The following is a 24,105-nucleotide window of genomic DNA, read 5'->3' as shown; positions in this document are numbered from 1 at the left end:
GTATTATTATTATTATTATTATTACTATTACTATTAATATTATTATTATTACCATTGCTATTATTATTATTATTATTACTATTTCTACTACTACTACTACCACTACTACTATTATTATTATTACTATTACTATTATTATTACTACTAGTATTACTACTACTACTAATATTATTATTATAACTACTACTACTATTATTATTATTACTATTATTATTATCATCATTATCATTACTATTACTATTATTATTATCATTACTACTACTATTACTATTATCGTTATTATTGTTACTATTACTATTATTATCATTATTATTATTACTATTATTATTACTACTACTATTATTATTACTATTATTATTATTATTATTATTACTATTATTATTATAACTACGACTACTATTATTATTATTACTATTATCATTATCATTATTACTATTTTTTAAATTATTATCATTATTATCTCATCTCATCAGCAGCAGCTTCTCCGGGGGTGGAGTCGCGGTGGCAGCAAGCTTTTCCCCAGCAACGCCCTCCAGCTCCTCCTGGTGGATCCCAGTGCGTTCCCAGGCCAGATTGGACATGTAGTCCCTCCAGCGAGTTCTGGGTCTGCCCCGGGGTCTCCTCCCAGTTGGACGTGCCCGGTAAACCTCCAAAGGAAGGCGCCCAGGAGGCATCCTAATCAGATGCCCGAACCACCTCAACTGGCTCCTTTCGATGTGAAGGAGCAGCGGCTCTACTCCGAGCTCCCTCCGGATGTCCGAGCTCCTCATCCTGTCTCTAAGGCTGAGCCCAGACCCCCTACGGAGGAAACTCGTTTCAGCCGCTTGTATCCACGATCTCACCCTTTCGGTCACTACCCAAAGCTCGTGACCATAGGTGAGGGTTGGAACCAAGACTGACTGGTAAATTGAGAGCTTTGCCTCCCGGCTCAGCTCCCTCTTCACCACAACGGTCTGGTACAACGTCCACATTACTGCTGATGCTGCACCAATCTGCCTGTCAATCTCCCGCTCCATCCTACCCTGTCACTTGAGGCAACAACTCATCCCAAACCCCGAGGGAGCAATCCACTATTTTCCGGTAGAGAACCATGGCCTCAGACTGGGATTTATTTTTCATTTTTATTTTATTCATTCATTTGTTTATTTTATTATACTTTCTTTTATATTTTATGATATGATATTATTATTATTATATTTTATTTTATTTTTTATTACTTTTATTGATTTATTGCTATATTATTATTATTATTACTTTGGAATATGAAAATCTATAGGAACAAACTACAATAAATAAAAGAACATATATTAATACACCGAAAAATATGGTTAAGCCCTAGAAAGACACAAAGCATGATGACCATGAGCAGAAAAATAATCTGATGTTTATAAAGTTTGTTCAATAAAATCTCATGTTGATTAAAAAAAGTTAATTGTTTAACCGCCTTGTTCTTTAAACCATGATGATGTTTAGAAAAGCATAAAACGGTGTTTTCTAAGAGCTAAATCTGTCGTCGCCACTGCGGAAGTGACCGAAGACAGATTTCATTACATACAAAGCACTGAACTGGTCTGTGTGAATTTCACTTACAATGTCCACCGGTGCAATACTTCTGACCAGCTGCTGGAGGAGGGTGGCGTCACAGAACGGAAACTTCCTGATACAGTCCCGAATAAACGTCTCCTGGTACTGTGGGAAGCCATCACTATCCCTTCCTTTCAGCAGGCTACAAGATATGCAAATTACAAACTGGAGGACAGAACTATATATATATATACTTCTGTTACTTTCAGCTGCTCCGGTTAGGGGGCGCCACAGTGGAACATCCGTCTCCATCTCTTCCTGTCTTCTGCATCTTCCTCTGTCACACCAGCCACCTGCATGTCCTCCCTCACCACATCCATAAACCTCCTCTTTGGCCTTCCTCTTCTCCTCTTCCCTGGCAGCTCCATATTCAGCATCCTTCTCCCAATATACCCAGCATCTCTCCTCCACACATGTCCAAACCATCTCCATCTTGTCTCTCTTGCTTTGTCTCCAAACCATCCAACCTGAGCTGTCCCTCTAATATACTCGTTCCTAATCCTGTCCTTCTTCATCACTCCCAATGAAAATCTTATCATCTTCAACTCTGCCACCTCCAGCTCCTCCACCTCCTGTCTTTTCATCAGTACCACCGTCTCCAAACCATATAACATGGTCTCACAACCATCTCGTAAACCTTCCCTTTAACTCTTGCTGGTACCCTTCTGTCACACATCACTCCTGACACTCTTCTCCACCCACTCCACCCTGCCTGCACTCTCTTCTTCACCCACTCCACCCTGCCTGCACTCTCTTCTTCACCCACTCCACCTGCCTGCACTCTCTTCTTCACCCACTCCACCTGCCTGCACTCTTTTCTTCACCTCTCTTTTGCACTCCCCGTTACTTTGACCAGTTGACCCAAGTATTTAAACTCATATGCCTTCGTCACCTCTACTCCTTGCATCCTCACCATTCCACTATCCTCCCTCTCATTCACGCACATGTATTCCGTCTTGCTCCTACTGACTTTAATTCCTCTTCTCTCCAGTGCATACCTCCACCTCTCCAGGCTCTCCTCAACCTGCACCCTACTCTTGCTACAGATCACTATATACACTGCTCAAAAAAATAAAGGGAACACATAAGCAATGCAATGTAGCTCCAAGTCAATCACACTTTTGAGATATCAACCTGTCCAGTTAGGAAGCAACACTGATTTGTGAATCAATTTCACCTTTTGGTAAATTGTCTAATTTCCACCTGGTGGAAATTAGACAATTTGCAAGACAACCCCTATAACAGGAATGGATTTGCAGGTGGTGGCCACAGACCATTTGCCTGCCCTCATCTTTTCTGGCCGATCTTTGGGTAGTTTTTCATTTTGCTAGTGCCCTCACCACTAGAGGTGGCATGAGGTGGTATCTGCAACCTACAGAAGTTGCTCAGGTAGTGCAGCTCATCCAGGATGACACATCAATGCGTGCTGTGGCAAGAAGATTTGATGCGTCTCCCAGCACAGTGTCCAGAGCATGGAGGAGGTACCAGGAGACAGGCCAGTACACCAGGAGACGTGAAGAGGGCCGCAGGAGGACAACAAACCCACAGCAGGACCACTATCTGGTCCTTTGTGCAAGGAGGAACAGGAGGAGCACTGCCGGAGCCCTACAAAACGACCTTCAACAGGCCACTAATGTGCAGGTTTCTGCTCAAACAGTGAGAAACAGAATGCATGAGGATGGTATGAGGGCCCGACGTCCACAATTGGGGCCTGTGCTCACAGCCCAACACCGTGCAGCCCGATTGACCTTTGCCAGAGAACATCTTGGTTGGCAGATTCGCCATTGGCGCCCTGTGCTCTTCACAGATGAGAGCAGGTTCACACTGAACACATGTGACAGACGTGAGAGAGTCTGGAGACGCTGTGGAGAACGTTCTGCTGCCTGCAACGTCCTCCAGCATGACCGGTTTGGCGGTGGGTCAGCGATGGTCTGGGGAGGCATATCCTTGGAGGGCCGCACAGACCTCTACGTGCTAGCCAGAGGTACCATGACTGCCATTAGGTACCGGGATGAGATCCTCAGACCCATTGTCAGACCATATGCTGGTGCAGTGGGCCCTGGGTTCCTGCTCATGCATGACAATGCTCGTCCTCATGTGGCCAGAGTGTGTCAGCAGTTCCTGTATGTCGAGGGCATTGATGCTATGGACTGGCCTGCACGTTCCCCAGACCTGAATCCAATCGAGCACCTCTGGGACATCATGTCTCGTACCATCCGCCAACACGATGTCGCACCACAGACTGTTCAGGAGTTGACCGATGCCCCGATCCAGGTCTGGGAGGAGATCCCTCAGGAGACCATCCGTCATCTCATCAGGAGCATGCCCAGACGTTGTAGGGAGTGCATACAGGCACGTGGAGGCCACACACACTACTGAGCCTCATTTTGAATCATCTTGAAGAATTTCCACAGAAGTTGGATCAGCCTATGTTCTCATTTTCCACTTTGATTTTGAGTATGATTCTGAATCCAGACCTTAATGGGCTAATGATTTTGATTTCCATTGATAATTCTTAGGTTATTTTGCTCTAAACACATTCCTCTGTCTAATAAATAAAGATTTTCAGCTGAAATATTTCATTCATCGAGGTCTATATTGTGTTTTTAGGTGTTCCCTTTATTTTTTTGAGCAGTATATATAATATATATATATACAGTGACTGCAGGTACCCCGACCCTTATACACAATACAGTGACTGCAGGTGTCCCCACCCTTATTAACAATACAGTGACTGCAGGTGTCCCCACCCTTATTAACAACACAGTGACTGCAGGTGTCCCCACCCTTATTAACAACACAGTGACTGCAGGTACCCCCACCCTTATAAACAACACAGTGACTGCAGGTATCCCCACCCTTATTAACAATACAGTGACTGCAGGTGTCCCCACCCTTATTAACAATACAGTGACTGCAGGTGTCCCCACCCTTATTAACAATACAGTGACTGCAGGTGTCCCCACCCTTATTAACAATACAGTGACTGCAGGTGTCCCCACCCTTAATAACAATACAGTGACTGCAGGTGTCCCCACCCTTATTAACAACACAGTGACTGCAGGTACCCCCACCCTTATAAACAACACAGTGACTGCAGGTATCCCCACCCTTATTAACAATACAGTGACTGCAGGTGTCCCCACCCTTATTAACAATACAGTGACTGCAGGTGTCCCCACCCTTATTAACAATACAGTGACTGCAGGTGTCCCCACCCTTATTAACAATACAGTGACTGCAGGTGTCCCCACCCTTAATAACAATACAGTGACTGCAGGTGTCCCCACCCTTATTAACAATACAGTGACTGCAGGTGTCCCCACCCTTATTAACAATACAGTGACTGCAGGTGTCCCCACCCTTATTAACAATACAGTGACTGCAGGTACCCCGACCCTTATACACAATACAGTGACTGCAGGTACCCCCACCCTTATAAACAATACAGTGGTATAATGACCGAAACTAACAATCAGTTTCATATGCAAATACGGTGTGACCATTAACTTGAGTTATGATGGCCATGTGTACTATTCGCAGAGTCTCAGTTGCTTTCAAACCCCAAAACTTGTGCACCAGAAGTTGGTCCACCCATAAGGATCGGGTGCCCCGCCACAAACAGAGCAATATGGTGTAGCTGTTAAGTGCCAGGAGGATTGTCCTGACTTGTACATTGGGGAAACTAAACAGACGCTGGCCACAAGGATGGTGCAACACAGGAGAGCTGACATGTCAGGCCAAGACCCCACAGTCTACACCATCTACACAGTCTACACCATCTACACAGTCTACACCATCTACAGGCCAGTGGCCACTCTTTCAAGGATGAGAAAGTGCACATCCTTGATCGGGAGGAACGCTGGTTTGAACAGGGAGTCAAAGAGGCCATCTATGTTAAGAGGGAACGACCATCCCTGATCCGAGGGGGGGCTAAGAACACATCTGTCACCATCTTACAATGCTGTGATTGTAACTATTCCCCAATCCTCTGTGAACAGTACACATGGCCACTGTAACTCTGGTTAATGGTCACACCCATGTCTGCATATGACACCGATCGTTGGTTTCAGCCATTAGCGGTGTATTGTACTGTATTGTTGATAAGGGTGGGACACCTGCAGCCAGTTTAGACCAAAGATGTCACTTGAGTGATGAAACGTATATCTGTCAATAAACGTTGTATCCAGATGAACTGATTCAACCTTCTTTGATGTGATGGGGGGTGTTTAACTGGTGGCTACACACGACACCATTACTGACCTCTTTACAAGTGCATCTAGTTTGTCATCGCGATCCTGCAGGAAGGCCAGGCACTTCTGCAGCACACAGCTGATGTAGTGCATCTTCATGGCCAGGACCTCGTTCATGTCCTGCTGCTTCACACACTGCTCGCACAACAGGTCCATCACACGGTAACACTTCTCCAGAGCCGCCACATCCACCAGCAGAGGGTTTTCCTTCACCAGCAGCACCATCTGAAACAGGACACCCGATACCAGGTCAATGTGTACTGGATGGAGAAGGCAATGTACCGTCCTCTAAAAGGCACGCAGAAGAGGCAGAAAACATCCATTCCATCTCATATTGTGCAATTTATTTATTTTTTCTCCCCCTTTTTCTCCCCAATTGTATCCGGCCAATTAACCCAGTCTTTTGAGCTGTCCCCATCGCCGCTCCACCCCTTCTGCTGATCCGGGGAGGGCTGCAGACTACCACACGCCTCCCCCGATACATGTGGAGTCGCCAGCCGCTTCTTTTCACCTGACGGTGGGGACAGTGGGGATCTAAATAAATAATTAAACATCAACAGTGAGGAGTTTCACCAGGGGGACGTAGCGCATGGGAGGATCACGCTATTCCCCCCAGCTCCCCCTCCCCCCTGAACAGGCACCCTGACCAACCAGAGGAGGCGCTAGTGCAGTGACTAGGACACATACCCACATCCAGCGTCCCACCCGCAGACACGGTAAATGCGCGACAGGCACTAGGCTATTGTTACAGGTGGAGCTATAGCAACACCCAGTGGATGTTGGCTATAGTCAGTGTTACGTAAGACACGCAGGTCTCCTGCGTGTGAATGACAGAAAGGAGGCTTCTTGTAGCGTCAGTCCGTTTTTAATGAAACTAAGAGGCAGGCAACCACATACAGCACTCCCGGAACAATACACTACTACCGCAAGCACTTTCAATTACCGTAAATACTACAGTATGTGCTCACACATATTACCGTATAGGACATCTCCCTCCTTTTTGAGTGTTATTTTAATAACCTGCTGGGAAAACTCAGAGAATGAACATTCTCAATGGCACATAACCTAACCCAAAAATTATTTAAATCGAGACAGTTCGGCATACTATTACTGGTCCCTATTCTGACTCAGCAAAGGCACTGTAATTCAACTGTAACAACAATTATCAATTAATTTCGATTCAATTAACTTCCCACAACATGAACAATGCAAACATAAATGTCAACACACATTTCTTCACATTACCGCCCCTTTTTTTCCAACCCCCCCCCCCAAAAAAAAGGCCATAGACCGATACAATAGTGTCTACAGGTTCATCCTGTTAACTGGCTTGGACACCCATCCAGATCTGGTCACAGTCTGAGGGGTTTGTGGGAGTAGCCACACTCTGACTGACAGGAACAGTCTCTAACATGGTGGCTGTGTCAGAGTGGTTATTTGTCCCAGAGTTCTCATCTGGCGCTGCTCTGGTGGGTTGGGGAACCAGCCCTGATTGGAGCTGACGGCGGTTCCGTCGCAGCACCTCTCCATTCTGCGTCGTGATGATCAAGGATCTTGGGGAAGACCTCTCAACTGACATCACCGCTGGCAGAGACCACAATTTTTCCTGGTCAAACTTGGAAAGCACTACGTCTCCTGGTCGCAGGGCAGGCAGTGGCTTAGCTCCATGGCGAAGGTTGTAGTAGTGGGCCTGTTTGGCCTTTCCTCTCCTGTTCTTCTCCTCCAAAGCTGCTCTGCTGGGCCATTTTGGCAGGAGATTTTTCTCCAAAGTGGGGAGTGTGGTGTGTATTTTTTTCCCCATCAACAGCTCGGCTGGGCTGTAGCCTGTGGTGGAGCAGGGTGTGGACCTACACTCACTGGCCACTTTATTAGGTACACCTTGCTCGTACCGGGTTGGACCCCCTTTTGCCTTCAGAACTGCCTTAATCCTTCATGGCATCGATTCAACAAGGTACTGGAAACATTCCTCAGAGAGTTTGGTCCATATTGACATGATAGCATCACGCAGTTGCTGCAGATTTGTCGGCTGCACATCCATGATGCGAATCTCCCGGTCCACCACATCCCAAAGGTGCTCTATTGGATTGAGATCTGGTGACTGTGGAGGCCATTTGAGTACAATGAACTCATTGTCATGTTCAAGAAACCAGTCTGAGATGATTCGAGCTTTATGACATGGCGCGTTATCCTGCTGGAAGTAGCCATCAGAAGATGGGAACACTGTGGTCATGAAGGGATGGACATGGTCAGCAACAATACTCAGGTATGCTGTGGCGTTGACACAATGCTCAATTGGTACTAAGGGGCCCAAAGTGTGCCAAGAAAATATCCCCCACACCATTACACCACCACCACCAGCCTGAACCGTTGATACAAGGCAGGATGGATCCATGCTTTCATGTTGTTGACGCCAAATTCTGACCCTACCATCCGAATGTCGCAGCAGAAATCGAGAGACTCATCAGACCAGGCAACGCTTTTCCAGTCTTCTATTGTCCAATTTTGGTGAGCCTGTGCGAATTGTAGCCTCAGTTTCCTGTTCTTAGCTGACAGGAGTGGCACCCGGTGTGGTCTTCTGCTGCTGTAGCCCATCTGCCTCAAGGTTCGACGTGTTGTGCGTTCAGAGATGCTCTTCTGCATACCTCGGTTGTAATGAGTGGTTATTTGAGTTACTGTTGCCTTTCTATCAGCTCGAACCAGTCTGGCCAGTCTCCTCTGACCTCTGGCATCAACAGGGCATTTTCGCCCACAGAACTGCCGCTCACTGGATATTTTCTCTTTTTCGGACCATTCTCTGTAAACCCCAGAGATGGTTGTGCATGAAAATCCCAGTAGATCAGCAGTTTCTGAAATACTCAAACCAGCCCGTCTGGCACCAACAACCATACCACGTTCAAAGTCACTTAAATCACCTTTCTTCCCCATTCTGATGCTCGGTTTGAACTGCAGCAGATTGTCTTGACCATGTCTACATGCCTAAATGCATTGAGTTGCTGCCATGTGATTGGCTGATTAGAAATTTGCGTTAACGAGCAGTTGGACAGGTGTGCCTAATAAAGTGGCCGGTGAGTGTATAGCTCATTACAGCCGTCACTGGGTCCTGTTGCTTGAGAATTTTCTTAGCTGTCTGCACGGCCCTCTCAGCGTGGCCATTGCCTTGTGGGTGGTGAGGACTGGATGTATCGTGTTTTTGAAGTCGAGCTGCTTGGCGAGCTCTATGGCAAAAACTGTTTTGAGCTTTTGGATGACTTGTGCACTAGTTGTGGAGGGAAGGTGCAGTATTTCTGGAAACATCGAGTAATAGTCTGATATTACCAGGTAACTACGGTGATTGAGCTCGCAGAGGTCCATGGCACTTCTCTTCCAGGGTCGTGCTGGGAGAGGTATGGAAATGCGAGGTTCCTTCTGCTGAGTTCTTTTCATTTCACAGCACACCTGGCACTGCGTGAAAGGGCGTCTGCAACCAGCAGAGTTTTTCCAGGAGCGTACCCTGCTACTGCATTAAATCTCATGAGCCTCATGAGAAGGCGCTGACAACATATGGGGACGTTGTCCAGGCTGCCGCTGTTTATGAGAGGCACTAGTGGCTTGTGGTCAGTTATCAATTTAAACTGCTCCAGTCCCACAAGATATCTGTCAAATTTCTCGCACGCCCACACACCCGCCAGCTGCTCCTTCTCAATTTGGGCGTAGCGAGTTTCTGCTTCAGTTAGGTGTCTAGAGCAATACGCCACTGGTTTCCACTGCTCCCCATGGAGTTGAAGCAGTACTTCCCCTAACCCGTGGCTGCTCGCATCAGCCGACACGGCAGTGGGTTTGGTCGCATCATAGTAGGCCAGTACGGGTGCGGATCTCAGCAGCCTTTTGATCTGTTCGAATGCCGCTTGTGGTGCGTGACCCCATGTCCATGTGTTTTTGTGTTTCAAAAGTTCATACTGGGGCTCTCCCACGGTTGCAAGGTTGGGAACGTATATTCCAAGATAGTTCACCCTTCCCAATATCCTCTTTAACTTGTGCACGTCTGTGGGTGGTGAGAGCTGCTGTATGGCTTCCACTTTATCCGGGTCCGGCCGGATCCCGGATTGGCTGATGAGGTGCTCGAGAAACCGAAGGAGCACTTTTCTCGGTTGAGCTTCAGACCAGCACTCTCTATGCGCTGCATCACTTCCCAAGGCAATTGTCATGTTCCTCCTCTGTAGCACCATAGACAAGGATGTCATCCATGAACACATCGACACCCTCCAACCACTGTAGGGTCTTCGCCATCTTCCTCTGGAAGATTTCGGGTGCACTTGTCATGCCAAATGGCAGCCGCTTGAAGTTGAGCCTGCCAAACGGTGTGATGAAGGTGGTGAGTTTACAGCTATCTGGGTGTAGCGGTATTTGGAAGAACCTGCTGGCTACATCCAGTGAGGAGAAGAGTGTGGCTCCGCTGAGCTTTGCTATAATCTCATCTGCTGTTGGTAGAATGTACTGTTCTCTCTTGACAGCCTCATTCAGCCTCTTGAAGTCGGTGCAGATACGCGCTTTGCCTGTGGTTTTCTTTAATACTGGCACCATCGGTGCACACCACTCAGTGGGCGTCACTTTCTCTATGACACCGTTTCTCTCCATCCTCTGGAGTTCTACCTTTACTTTTGGCAGCATGGGGAGGGCACATGTCTTGCGGTGTACACAGCATATGGCTGAGCATTGTCTTTCAGCTGTATCTTTACAGGTTCAGTCTTTAATGTCCCATGCTCACCATATGCCTGTGTATACGTATGTGCTCCCTTGCACACGGTTTCCTCCACTCTCCTCATTCATCTCCACGGGCTTTTTCCAGCTGAGTAAGTTGTTCACGGAGTGTCCACGGACGACATATACTGTGAGTGGGTAAGTCTTGCCTTTGTAGGTGACAGCGCTCTGGACCCACCCTAGGCACTGTAGCAAGGGGAATGTATGCAGTCTCTAGCAGTGTGGTGGGAGTAATTGAGTGGTAGGCCTCCTCACAGATGACAATCATCAGCCCCCGTGTCGATCTTAAACTCAAGGGGTGTGGAGCCCACTAGCAACTGGACAGCCCGTTGCTCTGCTTCCCCGTCTGCCTCACTTACAGCCCCAAGGAAATATGACTGCTGCTGCTCCATTGGCTCTGTCACCACCTCACTCACCGCTCTCCGACTCCTGCACACTCTACTCCAGTGTCCAACTTTGTTACATGTGTTACATGTGGATTTTTTAGCTGGGCAGTTTTCATCCTTATTATGCCTCACTTTTCCACACTTTCCACATCGGCCCTGCTGCTTATTTCGGCCGTGCTGCTTATTTCCCCCTGTTGGCTTACCGGGATGGTTGGTGTATTTGCTCCGCCTCAGGGTGACTTCATGAACGGCCCCCGTTGCTTCACCCTGCATGCTAATTTGTGCTGTAACCTCCTCAGACTGCCTGGCTGCCTCTATGGTCAGTGCTAGTGTCAGGTCCTTTGTCAGCTGCAATTTTCGGGAGACCTCCTTGTCGAGTAGGCCGACAACTATCCGGTCACGGGTGTTTTCATCCCCGCTCGCGCCGAATTCGCAATGTTCTGACAACTCGTGCAAGGCCCTTATGAAAGTATCCGCTTTCTCACCCGGTCTCTGAACAAGCTGATGGAAGCATGCACGTTCGTGAATTACGTTCCTTCTGGGGACAAACTACTAGTCGAATTTAGCGAGCACTCTTTCAAAGTCATTTTAATGAGGATCGTCAGTGAATACAAAGCACCGAAAAATGTTTTCAGACTCGTTTCCCATGGTGTACATCAGGCAGCTCACCTGGACGGCGCCATCATCCTTGTCCAACTTAGTGGCAGTCCTACACCTCAGAAACCGCTGGCGCCAGTCCGGCCACTCACCCGGCTTATCGAAGGCAAAGTTCGATGGCGGATTGAATTTAGCCATGGCTTATCACGCTCACTTTTTCCGCGTACTTCTGACACCATGTGAATGACGGAAAGGAGGCTTCTTGTAGCGTCAGTCAGTTTTTAATGAAACTACGAGGCAGGCAACAACATACAGCACTCCCGGAACAATACAGTACTACCGCAAGCACTTTCAATCACCGTAAATACTACAGTATATGCTCAAATGTATTACCGTATATGACACTGCGTGCGTCAGTTCATCTCTGTATTGTTGATACATACAGTTCGACACTAAATCCCATTAACTGTTAACTTGGAGTATGCCTCGTTTTTACACACAGCTAGCTCAAACATGGTGTCAGAAGTGGACATTTGATTCGGCGATTTGGTGGCTGAAGGGATATTGAGCAGTCAAGCCAGTTTGGCAAGTTTTTTGGTTCGCTAATGCTAGCTGGCCGTACCGCAGTAGCAGCAGTGAATAGCCATGGCCGCGACCATAGCCCCGCCAGTGGCAGCCTGAGTGCGAATTGGGAAATCTTCCGAGCATAATATGAAGATGATGCTTTAGCCAAAGAGCTGGTGGACAAGGACAACAAGGTCCAGGCGGCGACTCTGAGGAGTTTTCCTGGGAGTTGAATGTCGACATGTCTACAAACACAACTTATATCTGACGACGCACAGCAAGAAGACACGACCGTGGGCTCACTGACTGACTTGATCAGCAATATGGTCATAGTCAAAAGACCAGAAAAGCTGCGTATATTTCAACAGCTGCACCATCTCAACCAGGCACTCAGGCACTCGCATTACCTCATGCCCACACTGGAGGATGTGCTTTAAAAGCTGCCTAAAGCCAAGGTCTTCCCACTGGTCGACGCAAGAGATGCTTTTCTTCAGTGTAAACTGGATGAGGCTAGCAGCCTCATGACCACCTTTTGGACCCCCCTGGGGCCGGAAGAGATGGTTAAAACTTCCGTTTGGTGTGTCAGTAGCCCCAGAGGTCTAACAGAGGAAAAAGCATGAGCTGTTGGAAGGGCTTGAGGGGTCGGAGCCTATAGCTGACGACATCCTCATCATTGGTTGTGGCAACAGCGAGGAGAAGGCAAACAAGGACCATGTTGACAAGCTGCTAGCCCTTCTGGACCGCTGTCGACAAGTGAAACTGCGGCTCAGTGTCAAGAAGTTTCAGTTTAGAGTGTCTGAGGTGCAGTTCCATGGCCACATCCTGTCGGCTGCAGGTCTAAAAGCTGACCCACAGAAAGTCAGAGCGGTTTTGGACATGCCAGCCCCATCCGACGTCAAGGGTGTACAGAGACTCATCGGATTCGTCACGTACTTGGCTGAGTTTCTCCCGCGGCTCTCAGAAGTATGCCTTTGAGAAGACTCACAGACAAGGACACAGTGTGGTACTGTCTGCCGAAGCACAATGCAGCTGTCAGGGAGATAAAACAGCTTGTGACACAGACGCCTGTGTTGCGATACTATGATGTGTCAAAACCCGTCACAGTAGAGTGACTCCAGCCAGCATCGAGGGCACTCACGCCTACAGAGCCAAACTATGAGCAGATAGAGAAGGAATGCCTCAGCATAGTATTTGCCTGCCAGTGTTTCCATCATTATCTGTACGGTCGAGACAATATCACAGCGGAGACAGATCACAAGCCCCTCACAGCAATCTTCAGCATGCCCCTCCTCAATGCTCCCAAGCACTTGCAGAGTAGGCTACTGGCTCTTCAGAATTACAACCTGAGGGTGATCTACAAACCAGGACCGGACATGTTTGTGAGTGACACATTAAGCAGGGCTGTCACTTCCAAAACACACCCTGGCTCTATGCATGCAAAGCACACAGGCTGCAGTATGGTAGACAAGCAGCTGGCAATTGAGCACATAAATATGGCCAACTATCTGAATGTCACAGACGAAAGGCTGCTACAGATACAGCAACACACAGACAATGACAGACAGTTGCAAGTCGTGAAGTAGACTTCACAACTTGCAGCTGTCCTGAAGGGTTGGCCCGCTGATAAGGATGAAACAGAGCAGGCAGCCAGAGAGTTCTGGCCTATCAAGGAGGAACTAAGTGTCCAGAAGGGAGTCTTATTTAGGGGGCAAAGAGTGGTGATCCCAAAATCATTGCATCCTGAGATGCTTGCCAGAGTACATGACAGTCACATCGGTGGCGAGGCCTGCTACAGACAAGCACGGGAGACCATATACTGGCCTGGAATGCAGAGCGAAATCAAGGATTATGTCAGTAAATGTTCTACAGTATGCGATTGAGCAGCAAAAGGAGACAATGCTGAGCCATGAACTACCCACACACCCCTGGCATTCATAAGTCTGGATCTTTTCCAACACAGTGGGAAAGACTTTCTGATGGTAGTTGATCACTACTCAGACTTCTGGGAGATTGATGTTCTGCCAGACCTTAACGCAGAAATAACAATAAAACGATGCAAGGCTCAATTTGCTCATTATGGGCAATCTGACAGGGTCATTTCCAACAATGGGCCCCAGTTCGCCTGTACTCAGTTCCGCCAATTCGCTGTGGAGTGGGGGTTTGACCACATCACCTCCTCTCCAAGGCATCCCAAGGCCAAGGAGAAGGCGGAAGCAGCAGTCAAAATTGCAAAGAACCTGTGCAAGAAAGCACTACGGGATGGTGAGGATGCCTGGAAGGCAATCTTACAATGGTGAAACACCCCAATGGAGGGTATGGACAGCAGTCCTGCCCAACGACTGATGTCATGGCGTTTGAAGTCAGCTCTGCCAGTGGTTGATGTACTTCTTGACCCACGCTTCATTACGGATGTTGTAGACAAACTGCGGCACAGGAAACAAATCTCGACACTCATTTATGACAAGACTGCTAAGGACTTACCTGAGCTCGCAGTGGGAGAAGCAGTTCAGATGAAACCACTACAAGTGGACAGGACTGCCATCTGGCGATGGGCAGTGTGTCTGCAGAAAGTGGCCCCACGGTCATATCTGGTAGAGGTTGAGGGCTCCTTGTATCGTCGCAACTGAGTCGCTCTACGTATGGCAGAGCCAAGGCCATCACAAAACCCTAGGGCTGGCACAGAGGGACCTTCATCTGAAGGCAGTGGTTCTCAGCCACAGAGCGAAATGACGGAGGGTGAGAGGGCATGCACGTCCTCTCCTCAATCCTCTCCTGGCAGGCTCTACAGCAGTCCATGGGTTCCGAGCCCACCACAGACGTTGGACAACTCTTATGTCCCATCATCACCACATTCCCCTGCTCTCTCTCGATATGGCCGTCAGATACGGCCTCCCAACAGACTGAACCTATAAACTCACATAGACTGATTCTAATGTTAAGGCAATCTGGGGATAGTGGCTGAAGGGAAGGGGTGGGGGGGGAGATAGACAGGCTGTTTAATTGTTTTTGAGATCTAGACATGACCATGTCTTGGGTGAAGTTCTACTACTACTACTTTCGGCTGCTCCCATTAGGGGTCGCCACAGCGGATCATCCGTTTCCATTTCTTCCTGTCTTCTGCGTCTTCCTCTGTCACACCAGCCACCTGCATGTCCTCCCTCACCACATCCATAAACCTCCTCTTTGGCCTTCCTCTTTTCCTTTTTCCTGGCATTTCCATATTCAGTATCCTTCTCCCAATATACCCAGCATCTCTCCTCCACACATGTCCAAGCCATCTCAATCTTGCCTCTCTTGCTTTGTCTCCAAACCGTCCAACTTGAGCGGTCCCTCTAATATAATCGTTCCTAATCCTGTCCTTCTTCGTTACTCCCAATGAAAATCTTAGCATCTTCAACTCTGCCACCTCCAGCTCCACCTCCTGTCTTTTCGTCAGTGCCACTGTCTCCAAACCATATAACATAGCTGGTCTCACAACCATCTTGTAAACTTTCCCTTTACCTCTTGCTTATACCCTTCTGTCGCAAATCACTCCTGACACTCTTCTCCACCCACTCCACCCTGCCTGTACTCTCTTCTTCACCTCTCTTCTGCACTCCCCGTTACTTTGGACAGTTGACCCCAAATATTTAAACTCATATGTCTTCGTCACCTCCACTCCTTGCATCCTGACCATTTCACTGTCCTCCCTCTCATTCACGCATAGGTATTCTGTCTTGCTCCTTCTGACTTTCATTCCTCTTCTCTCCAGTGCATACCTCCACCTCTCCAGGCTCTCCTCAACTTGCACCCTATTCTTGCTACAGATCACAATGTCACCCACGAATATCATCGTCCATGGAGACTCCTGCCTGATCTCATCCGTCAACCTGTCCATCACCATAGCAAACAAGAAAGGGCTCAGAGCTGATCCTTGATGTAATCCCACCTCCACCTTGAACCATCTGTCATTCCAACTGCACCCCTTACCATTGTCACACTTCCCTTCATACATATCCTGCACCACCCCCACATACTTCTCTGCAACTCCCGACTTCCTCTTTCAATACCACACCTCCTCTCTCGGCACCCTGTCGTCTGCTTTCTCTAAATCTACAAAGACACAATGCAACTCCTTCTGGCCTTCTCTATACTTCTCCATCAACATTCTCAAAGTAAACATCACATCTGTGGTGTTCTTTCGTGGCATGAAACCATACTGCTGCTCGCTGATCGTCACCTCTCCTCTTAACCTAGCTTCTATTACTCTTTCCCAACTCTTCATTCTGTGGCTGATCAGAGACTGTCCTGTCTCTGTTGCATGGACTCTGTGAAATTAGGTTTGGTGGGAGACAACCTGGTTTTTAATTGACGTCTGAGAAACAATCCTGCAGGTGTTTTCCCTGTAGTAGACTGTGATGTACTCCTATAACAGAATAGGAGATTGTGTATGCAGTGCTGCAACGTCATATTGCTACTCTTTCCCTTTTCAAGAGCTGTTTTCAGGTTCTGTAGCAAACGCTCTGCAGCCCCATTAGAAGCTGGGTGGTAAGGAGAACTCTTAATGTGTTTCACCCCATTGTTTTTCAGGAATGTTTCAAACTCAGCAGATACAAATTGTGGTCCGTTATCAGACACAAGTTCGTCTGGAAGACCCCAAGTGGCAAAGTATCCCCTCAAAACTTCTATGGTCTTTTCAGATGTAGTGCTACTCATCAAAGCTACTTCTGGCCAACGTGAATAGCTATCAGTGACCACTAGGAAGTTGAACTTTCCCTTCTGAGCATAATCTATGTGTATCCTCTGCCAAGGACGGTTAGGCCAGCTCCAGTTGTGAACAGGAGCTGTGGCAGGTTGGTGTCTGATTAACTGGCATGTCTGGCAACTGTTTACCAGTGACTCTATGTCCGAATCAAGGTTTGGCTACCAAAAGTGACTACGGGCTAATGCCTTCATCTTTACCATTCCCTGGTGATTGTCATGCAATTCACGTAACATCTGTGGTCTTAACACCTCTGGTATGATTACCCGGAAACCCCACATCACACAGTCAGATTCAACAGTCAGTTCAGTGTTTCTTATGAAGCATGGCCTTAACTCATCTTCATTCAAATGCTTTGGCCAACCATTCAATGTGAAGTGCTTCACTCTCTGTAGTACTGCATCAGTCTTTGTCTGTTTTGCAATCTCTTGTGAGGACACTGGCACTTTATCCAAGAATGAGACCCTAAACACAGAACTATAATCTGAGTCTGCCTCTTGAGTCTGTAGTGGTAAACGTGATAATGCATCCGCATTTGCATGTTGTAAGGATGGCTTGTAACGTATGTCATACTGGTATGCTGTTAAAATTAATGACCACCTCTGCAGCCTAGCTGCTGCCAATGTAGGCACTCCAGTCTTGGGCCCTAGTATCTTTAGCAGTGGTTTGTGGTCTGTAAGCAGGGTAAACTTTCATCCATACAGATAGTCATTAAACTTGGTCACCCCAAAGATGACACTAAGTGCTTCTTTCTCAATCTGAGAATAGTTGACTTCTGTTTTAGTGAGTGCCCTAGACACGTAGGCTATAGGTTTCTCACTGTTGTCTGGAAACTGATGTGAAATCACGGCACCTATGCCGTAAGGTGAAGCATCACATGCCAAAATTACAGGCAGTTTAGGATCATATTGTGTAAGCACTGGCGTGGCTACAAGCTGTGCTTCAGTACGCTCAAACGCCTCTTGACATGTTCTTGTCCAACCCCTCTTTATCTTTATGTAGGAGCCCAGTCATAGGCTTAATCTCGCTGGACAGGTTTGGTATACATTTGCCATAGTAATTGAGCATGGCTAAGTACGACCTCAATTCTGTCACATTTTTCGGCACAGGAGCTTGGTCAATAGCCTCAGTTTTCTCTTTAATTGGGCGCACACCCTCGGCATCAATGACATGCCCGAGGTAGGCCACACTGTTCTGAAAGAAGGAACATTTCTCTTTGTTAAGCCTCAGCCCATGTTCTTCCAGTCTCTGTAACACTTGTTTAAGATTGCTCAGATGTGCGGCGGTATCTGTTCCTGTTATCAACATATCGTCTAAGTAGCATACCACGCCATCAAGCCCTGGTAATACTTCATCCATAGTGCGCTGGAAGATAGCGGGCGCGCTAGCGACCCCATATGGCAAGCGGTTGCATACATAGAGACCTCTGCGTGTATTGATGGTGAGAAACGGCTTACTTTTCTCATCCATGTCAAGCTGAGTGTAGGCCTGCGTCAAGTCAAGTTTAGTGAAATGCTGTCCACCTGCTAAAGTGGAGAATAAATCCTGCGGTTTTAGAAGTGGGTACTGATCTACACCAAGCCACTGATTTACCGTCACCTTATAATCTCCGCAAATGCGCACTGACCCATCTTTTTTCAGAATGCACACTAGCGGCACAGCCCATTCACTATGCTGCACAGGAGAGATAATTCTCTGTTGTTCGAGTTCGGTTAACTTTTTATCCACGGCTTCACGCTTTGCTACATGTTGGTACAGCATCCGGTGATACACGCAAGGATGCAGCGAGGCCTTTTGCACGGCCTAGCTCTGCACTGAAAACCTGTCTTTGCTCTGAGCACACTTGCTCCACTGGGTCAGATGCGGCAACGCGATTCACTTTTGACCAATCTAAGCTGAGCACTCGAATCCAATCACGCCCCATCAGCGCCGGGGCTTTACCACGGGCCACTAGCAAGGCAGCTGTAAATGCTGCTTCCCACATTGCACATTCACCAGGATTTTACCCCACAAAGCTAACGGTTGGTCTGTGTATGTTCTCAATGTAACGTCACATGAATGCAGTTTCGACCCTTCCCGTTTGGATTTGTACAGGCTCTCTGAGATAACTGACATGGCTGCCCCGGTATCTACCTCCATGTCCATCCTAACACCACTGCATTTTACCATCACCTTGTAAGGCTTCACATACTCACACTCAGTCTTTACTGAATACAGTCTCATATCAGTTCGCTGTTCAGAATCAGTCCCTGAGTCCGGTTCGCGAGTTGCGTCTGCCTGGTCCACAAAGTTCACCTCCGGGCCGCCATTGGTCCGAGGCGGTCGGGCAGACCAATGCCCAGCAGACCGCCTCCCTTGGTCCCTACCGGCGTCGGTGCGCTGGTTCCGACAGGCTCGCTCCAGATGTCCGTTCTTTCCACATCCGCAACACCGGAAGTCTTTGAAGTGGCAGCTCCCCGGTCCGTGTCCTTCCCCGAGGCACCTGTAGCAGTCCTGGTGGCTGTCGCTGACCTCCCTCTGGTTCCGCGCAGTCCTGGGCTCTCGGTGTTTCCGCACTCCGACATGATCCGCTCGCATATGCACAGATGACTGTCCCTTCTGCATGCTTTCTAATCCAGAATTCCTGCATTGGAAATTGTTCGTTAATTCCGCCATCTTTTGCCATGTTAATCCCTCGCCAATGGCGGCATTCAGTAACTTCTGGCGCAGCTCTTTGTTAGACGTCCCACACACGAGCTGATCTCGGAGCTGCTCCTCCAGGCTCGCACCAACATTGCATGTAGAAGCTAATCCTTTCAAGCTAGCAATGTAATCAGCAAAAGTCTCTCCAGACTGTTGTCGACGGCTTCTGAAAGCAAATCTTTCCGCCAATACCTTCCTCTTTTGCGTGTAAAATCCCCGCAACGTCTGTAGCAAGGTTGCCAAAGCAACTTCACTGAACTTTTCCGGTGATATCAAGTCCTTTAGCACAACAACATTCTTCCGTCCAACCACGGACAAAAATGCGGCTCTTCTCCTATCTTGCTCAGTTTGGTTAGCAGACAAGAGCTGCATAAGCCTTTCTTCATAATGGTAGAACGTTTCCGCTGTTTCGTCGAACTGCGGTACTGCTATATCTGTACTATACAGTGCCATCGCATACGTTAGCTGCTAAGCTGCTAGCATCGTTCAAACATTACCAGTCAAGACGGGAGCAACCCGCTGCACATAAAAATAAGAGGAAGATCCCATCCTCGTCGCCAAAACTTGTCGTGTATCTACAGGATAACTGAATTATACAACGATCAAGGTGTATCTTGGTCTTCCTCTTTTATTTGCTAGACCGCAGTAACATTACAAAACGATGCGTTAAGCAGGCACGGAAACACATGAGTGACCCTCTGGCTCGGTCTTCTTCCTAGGGCGCGCACCAGAGTGGCGCGCGTACATTTATACAACATACACAACCAATAGACATCGAGGGTCAGAGGTCAAACATAAAATACATATTACTGCATATAAAAACATTTGCTTTCGTGTGTATCTCCATACACTACATCAGGGACGCCATGGACTGAGAAGTGCCGCTTTAGCTTGTTGACCAAACTTTGTGAAGAGAGGTTTTTAAGTGGATCGATTTCAAACCACCCTGAGGATGAGTCGACCAAGACCAGGTAGTGGTGACTGTTCCACTGGAAGATGTCTGTGGCAACGGTGGACCAGGGCAGTTCTGGGATTGGGGTGGGTTGCAGTGTCTCTTTCTGTTGATGTCCTTTTAGACTGTTGTACATACTGTAGACTTGGACCATGTTCTCAACATCCTTTGCCATGGATGGCCAGAATGCAACATCACGTGCTCTGCGTTTCATTGCTTCGGCCCCAGGATGCCCTTTGTGTAGAATGGTCAAGTACTCGGACTGTAGTATTTGGGGAATGACCACTCTTGTTCCTTTCATTACAATGTCATTGTCGATGATGAGATCATCCCGGAATGCAAAGAATGGTCTTGCAGCGGCTGCAGTACTGCTTGCTCGGTCGGGCCATCCTTGCTTTATAGTGCGGCAGAGAGCTTGCATTGAAGAGTCTGCAGCTGTGTGTTGTCGCAGCTCCTTCAGGTGATTTGATGAGATGGGCTGGACTGCCATCACTTCGAAGTCGTTCTGTTCAGTTTGATGCTGTGATGTGCTCTTCCTTGGTGCACGAGACAGCGTGTCGGCCAAGTACATGAACTTCCCTTTCTTGTAGACAAGCATCAAGTTGAACTTGTGCAGCTTCAGCATCATGCGTTGCAGACGCGCTGGTGCGGTGTGGATTTGTTTGTTCAGGATTGTGATGAGGGGCTGATGGTCAGTTTCGACTGTGATTGGCTTGCCGTAGACATAGTCGTAGAACTTGAAACATGCAAACACCACCGCCAGCAGCTCCTTTTCTATCTGTGCATATCTTGTCTCAGTCTCCGTCAAGGTGCGCGAGGCATATGCTATGGGTTCGCCTCCCTGTAGGCAAGCTGCACCAAGGCCATACTGTGATGCATAACACGTGAGTGTGACAGGCTTTCTCCCGTCGTAGTATTTCAGCACCGGAGGGCTTGATATGTGGGCCTACAGTCTGTTGAATGCATCTTCATGTTCCTTTTCCCAACACCAGGCTACGTCACGTTGCAGCAGCTGGCGGAGTGGTGCAGACAGTTCGCTGGAGTTAGGGATGAACTTTCCAAGGTAAGTTGTCATTCCTAAGAATCTCTGAAGAGCAGCCTTGTCTTCAGGTGGGGGTATCTCAGCGATTGCTTTTATCTTCGCAGGGTCAGCTTTGAGTCCCTGGTCTGTGAAGACGTGTCCCACGTAGCTCACCTGTTTGAGTCTGAACCTGCATTTCACCGGATTCAGTCTGAGCTTCATGTTCCGAGCCCTGTCGAGGACCTTTTTGAGGTTGACATCATGTTCCTCTATTCCGTTGCTGCCCAAGATGATGTCATCGACGATGATCGCACATGGATAGCCTGTGAAGACCTGCTCCATCGCTCGTTGGAAGACCTCTGATGCTGAACTGATTCTAAAGGACATTCTCAGGAATCTGAACCTCCCCAGGGGTGTGGTGAATGTTGTTCGGATGGAGGATTCTGTGTCTAGTTTGATTTGCCAGATGAACTTTTTGCATCCAGCACCGAAAACACAGTGGCGTCAGACATTTGTGCAGCCACCTCTTCAAACGTGCACATAGGATGGTGAGGGCGCATGAAAGCTTCATTCAAGTCACGTGGATCGATGCATATGCGAATGTTGTCAGTGTCCTTCTTGTGTGTGGCAACCATTACAGAAACCCTTTCTGTGGGCTCCGTCATTGGTGTGATTACTCCCAATGTTACCATCCGATCCAGCTCTTTTTTTACTTTGTCCTTCCTCGCTACGGGGATGCGCCTTGGTGGCCTCACGACAGGTGTGACATTTGGATCGACTTTCATTGTGTATGTTACTGGTAGTGAGCCAATCTCGTCGTTGAACAGGTCAGCATATTCAGAGAATATTTTGTGTGAGAATGTTGAATCCTCACTGACGTCAACTTGATACTGTTTAGAGTGATTAAGTCCATGTTTAGGCAGTCTGGTAGGCCAAGTAGTGGTTGGACATTGTTTTTCACCACATGGAACTGCAGTGTGTGTGTCTGCGTCCTCGTTTGACAGTTTAGCAGCGCAGTGCCTTCTGTGTGGATCGCGGTTCCACCATATGCGACTAGTTTGGCTGTCTGTGTCTTGTTGATTTTCTCTACCTGTTTCACGAAGTTGTAAGTGTCTGAGGAGATGACATTACACTTGGTCCCAGTGTCTACTTTTAGTTCCAATGGTTTGCCATTCGCGGTGACGGAGCAATAGATCTCCTTTTTGTTCTTTATGTTCTCCAGGTTGACTGTTGATTTCTCTCGTGTCTAGTGATTCATCCATCTACATGAAATGAGCCATCGCTGCTGTCTGAGTCCTCTACTGTGACCAGGTGATTGACAGGTTTGTATGCACGGGCTTGTCTAACGGACCTGCGGTACCTTTTGAAATGGTTATAATTGTTGCAGTTGTGGCACTGCTGCCCGTATGCCGGACACTCCCTTGGTGGGTGATTTCCACTGCAATTTCTGCAGTTGGTGATCCCTGTTGTTGGGGTTTGTTCACTTTGCGACGTTAATCTGACTCCCTTCTGCTTTTTTCTAAAGGTTTTTGGATATTGGACAGCATCCACACTGACTGGGGCATGCATTGGAGTGGTCAGAGTTTTGCTGTGTTGCTCAGCTAGTTCACTTATTTGACACATACGAATAGCCTTAGCTAGAGTTAGCTCACTTTCTTTGAGTAGCGCTTCTCTGACACGTATCACTGGTAATGCCGCACACTAAACCGTCTCTGATCAGCTCCTCCTGGAGAACTCCGAAATTACAGCTTTTAGATTTGATGCTGAGTGTACTCACATATGCTTCCACCGTTTCCCCAAGTTTCTGGTTTCTGGTGTTGAAGGAATGCCTCTCCATGGTGATGTTTGTCTGAGGGTTGCAAATTTCCCTGAATTTTCTTTTCAAACATTCCGGGTCTTCTCGTGTCTCTGCCCGCCTTATGACGACCCCATCTTCTGCAAGCACCGCTGGTAAATACATGAATGAGCATTCACGTTCGCTCGCCTCTGCTCCTGCTAAGTTTAGCAGTATGTATGCTTGTGTTTTGGCTGGTTTGTCACTGTGCGCTGCGGCGATGAATATGTCATATTCCTGCTCGAATATATTTGCTGCATTACCATGGAAGGTAAGAGGGTCTGGTCGCCGAAATCCGTCTGCCATTGTCATCCTTCTAGCGAGCTTGTTCTTCTGTCGTCTTTGTGGAGTTCCTTGCGTGCAGAGGGAACGGCTATGTTAGTTAGCCAGCGCCGCTAACTAAATTCACTTTGCCGAACAAGGCGTCGGTTCTAACTATGGACCTTCCGAGTCGTGAAAGTGTTAGGTTTCATTTCTGATACCATGTAGAATGACTCGCATGGAGGCAGTGTTAGCGTCTAGGCTTAACGTTTAATAATCATTGCAGGGGAACCCAGGTACAGTGTACAGCATGTAGCTGTGTGTATAGTGCCGCCACTAGGCTGCATGATCACGTGACTACTCTGTAAGTACGGAATGTAGGTCAGTACAAACATAACGCTACAAGGTTATCTACACTAATCACGTTTGGACTTCCTCAAACAGTCTGTACATTCCACGACATTCATCGCGCTATTTGCACCCATGGATGTCA

The 24,105-nt window shown here is 47.8% G+C and overlaps 1 protein-coding gene across 1 annotated transcript in view; it reads right to left on the bottom strand.

Moving 5' to 3' along the window:
• The window catches only part of LOC130129105 (ankyrin repeat and MYND domain-containing protein 2-like), a 52,301-nt gene that overhangs the window by 7,077 nt on the left and 21,119 nt on the right, over positions 1 to 24,105 (bottom strand). Inside the window, exons 6-7 of the mRNA XM_056298904.1 lie at positions 5,848 to 6,062; positions 1,591 to 1,726 (exon numbers count right to left, since the gene is read on the bottom strand). Coding sequence (XP_056154879.1) covers positions 1,591 to 1,726; positions 5,848 to 6,062 — 351 coding nt within the window. The remainder of the gene's footprint in view (positions 1 to 1,590; positions 1,727 to 5,847; positions 6,063 to 24,105) is intronic.

Source organism: Lampris incognitus, chromosome 18, assembly GCF_029633865.1.
Source record: "Lampris incognitus isolate fLamInc1 chromosome 18, fLamInc1.hap2, whole genome shotgun sequence".
NCBI classification, from domain to species: domain Eukaryota; kingdom Metazoa; phylum Chordata; class Actinopteri; order Lampriformes; family Lampridae; genus Lampris; species Lampris incognitus.
The sequence above is the reverse complement of the archived record's forward strand: the minus strand, read 5'-3'. Positions and strand labels throughout refer to the sequence as shown.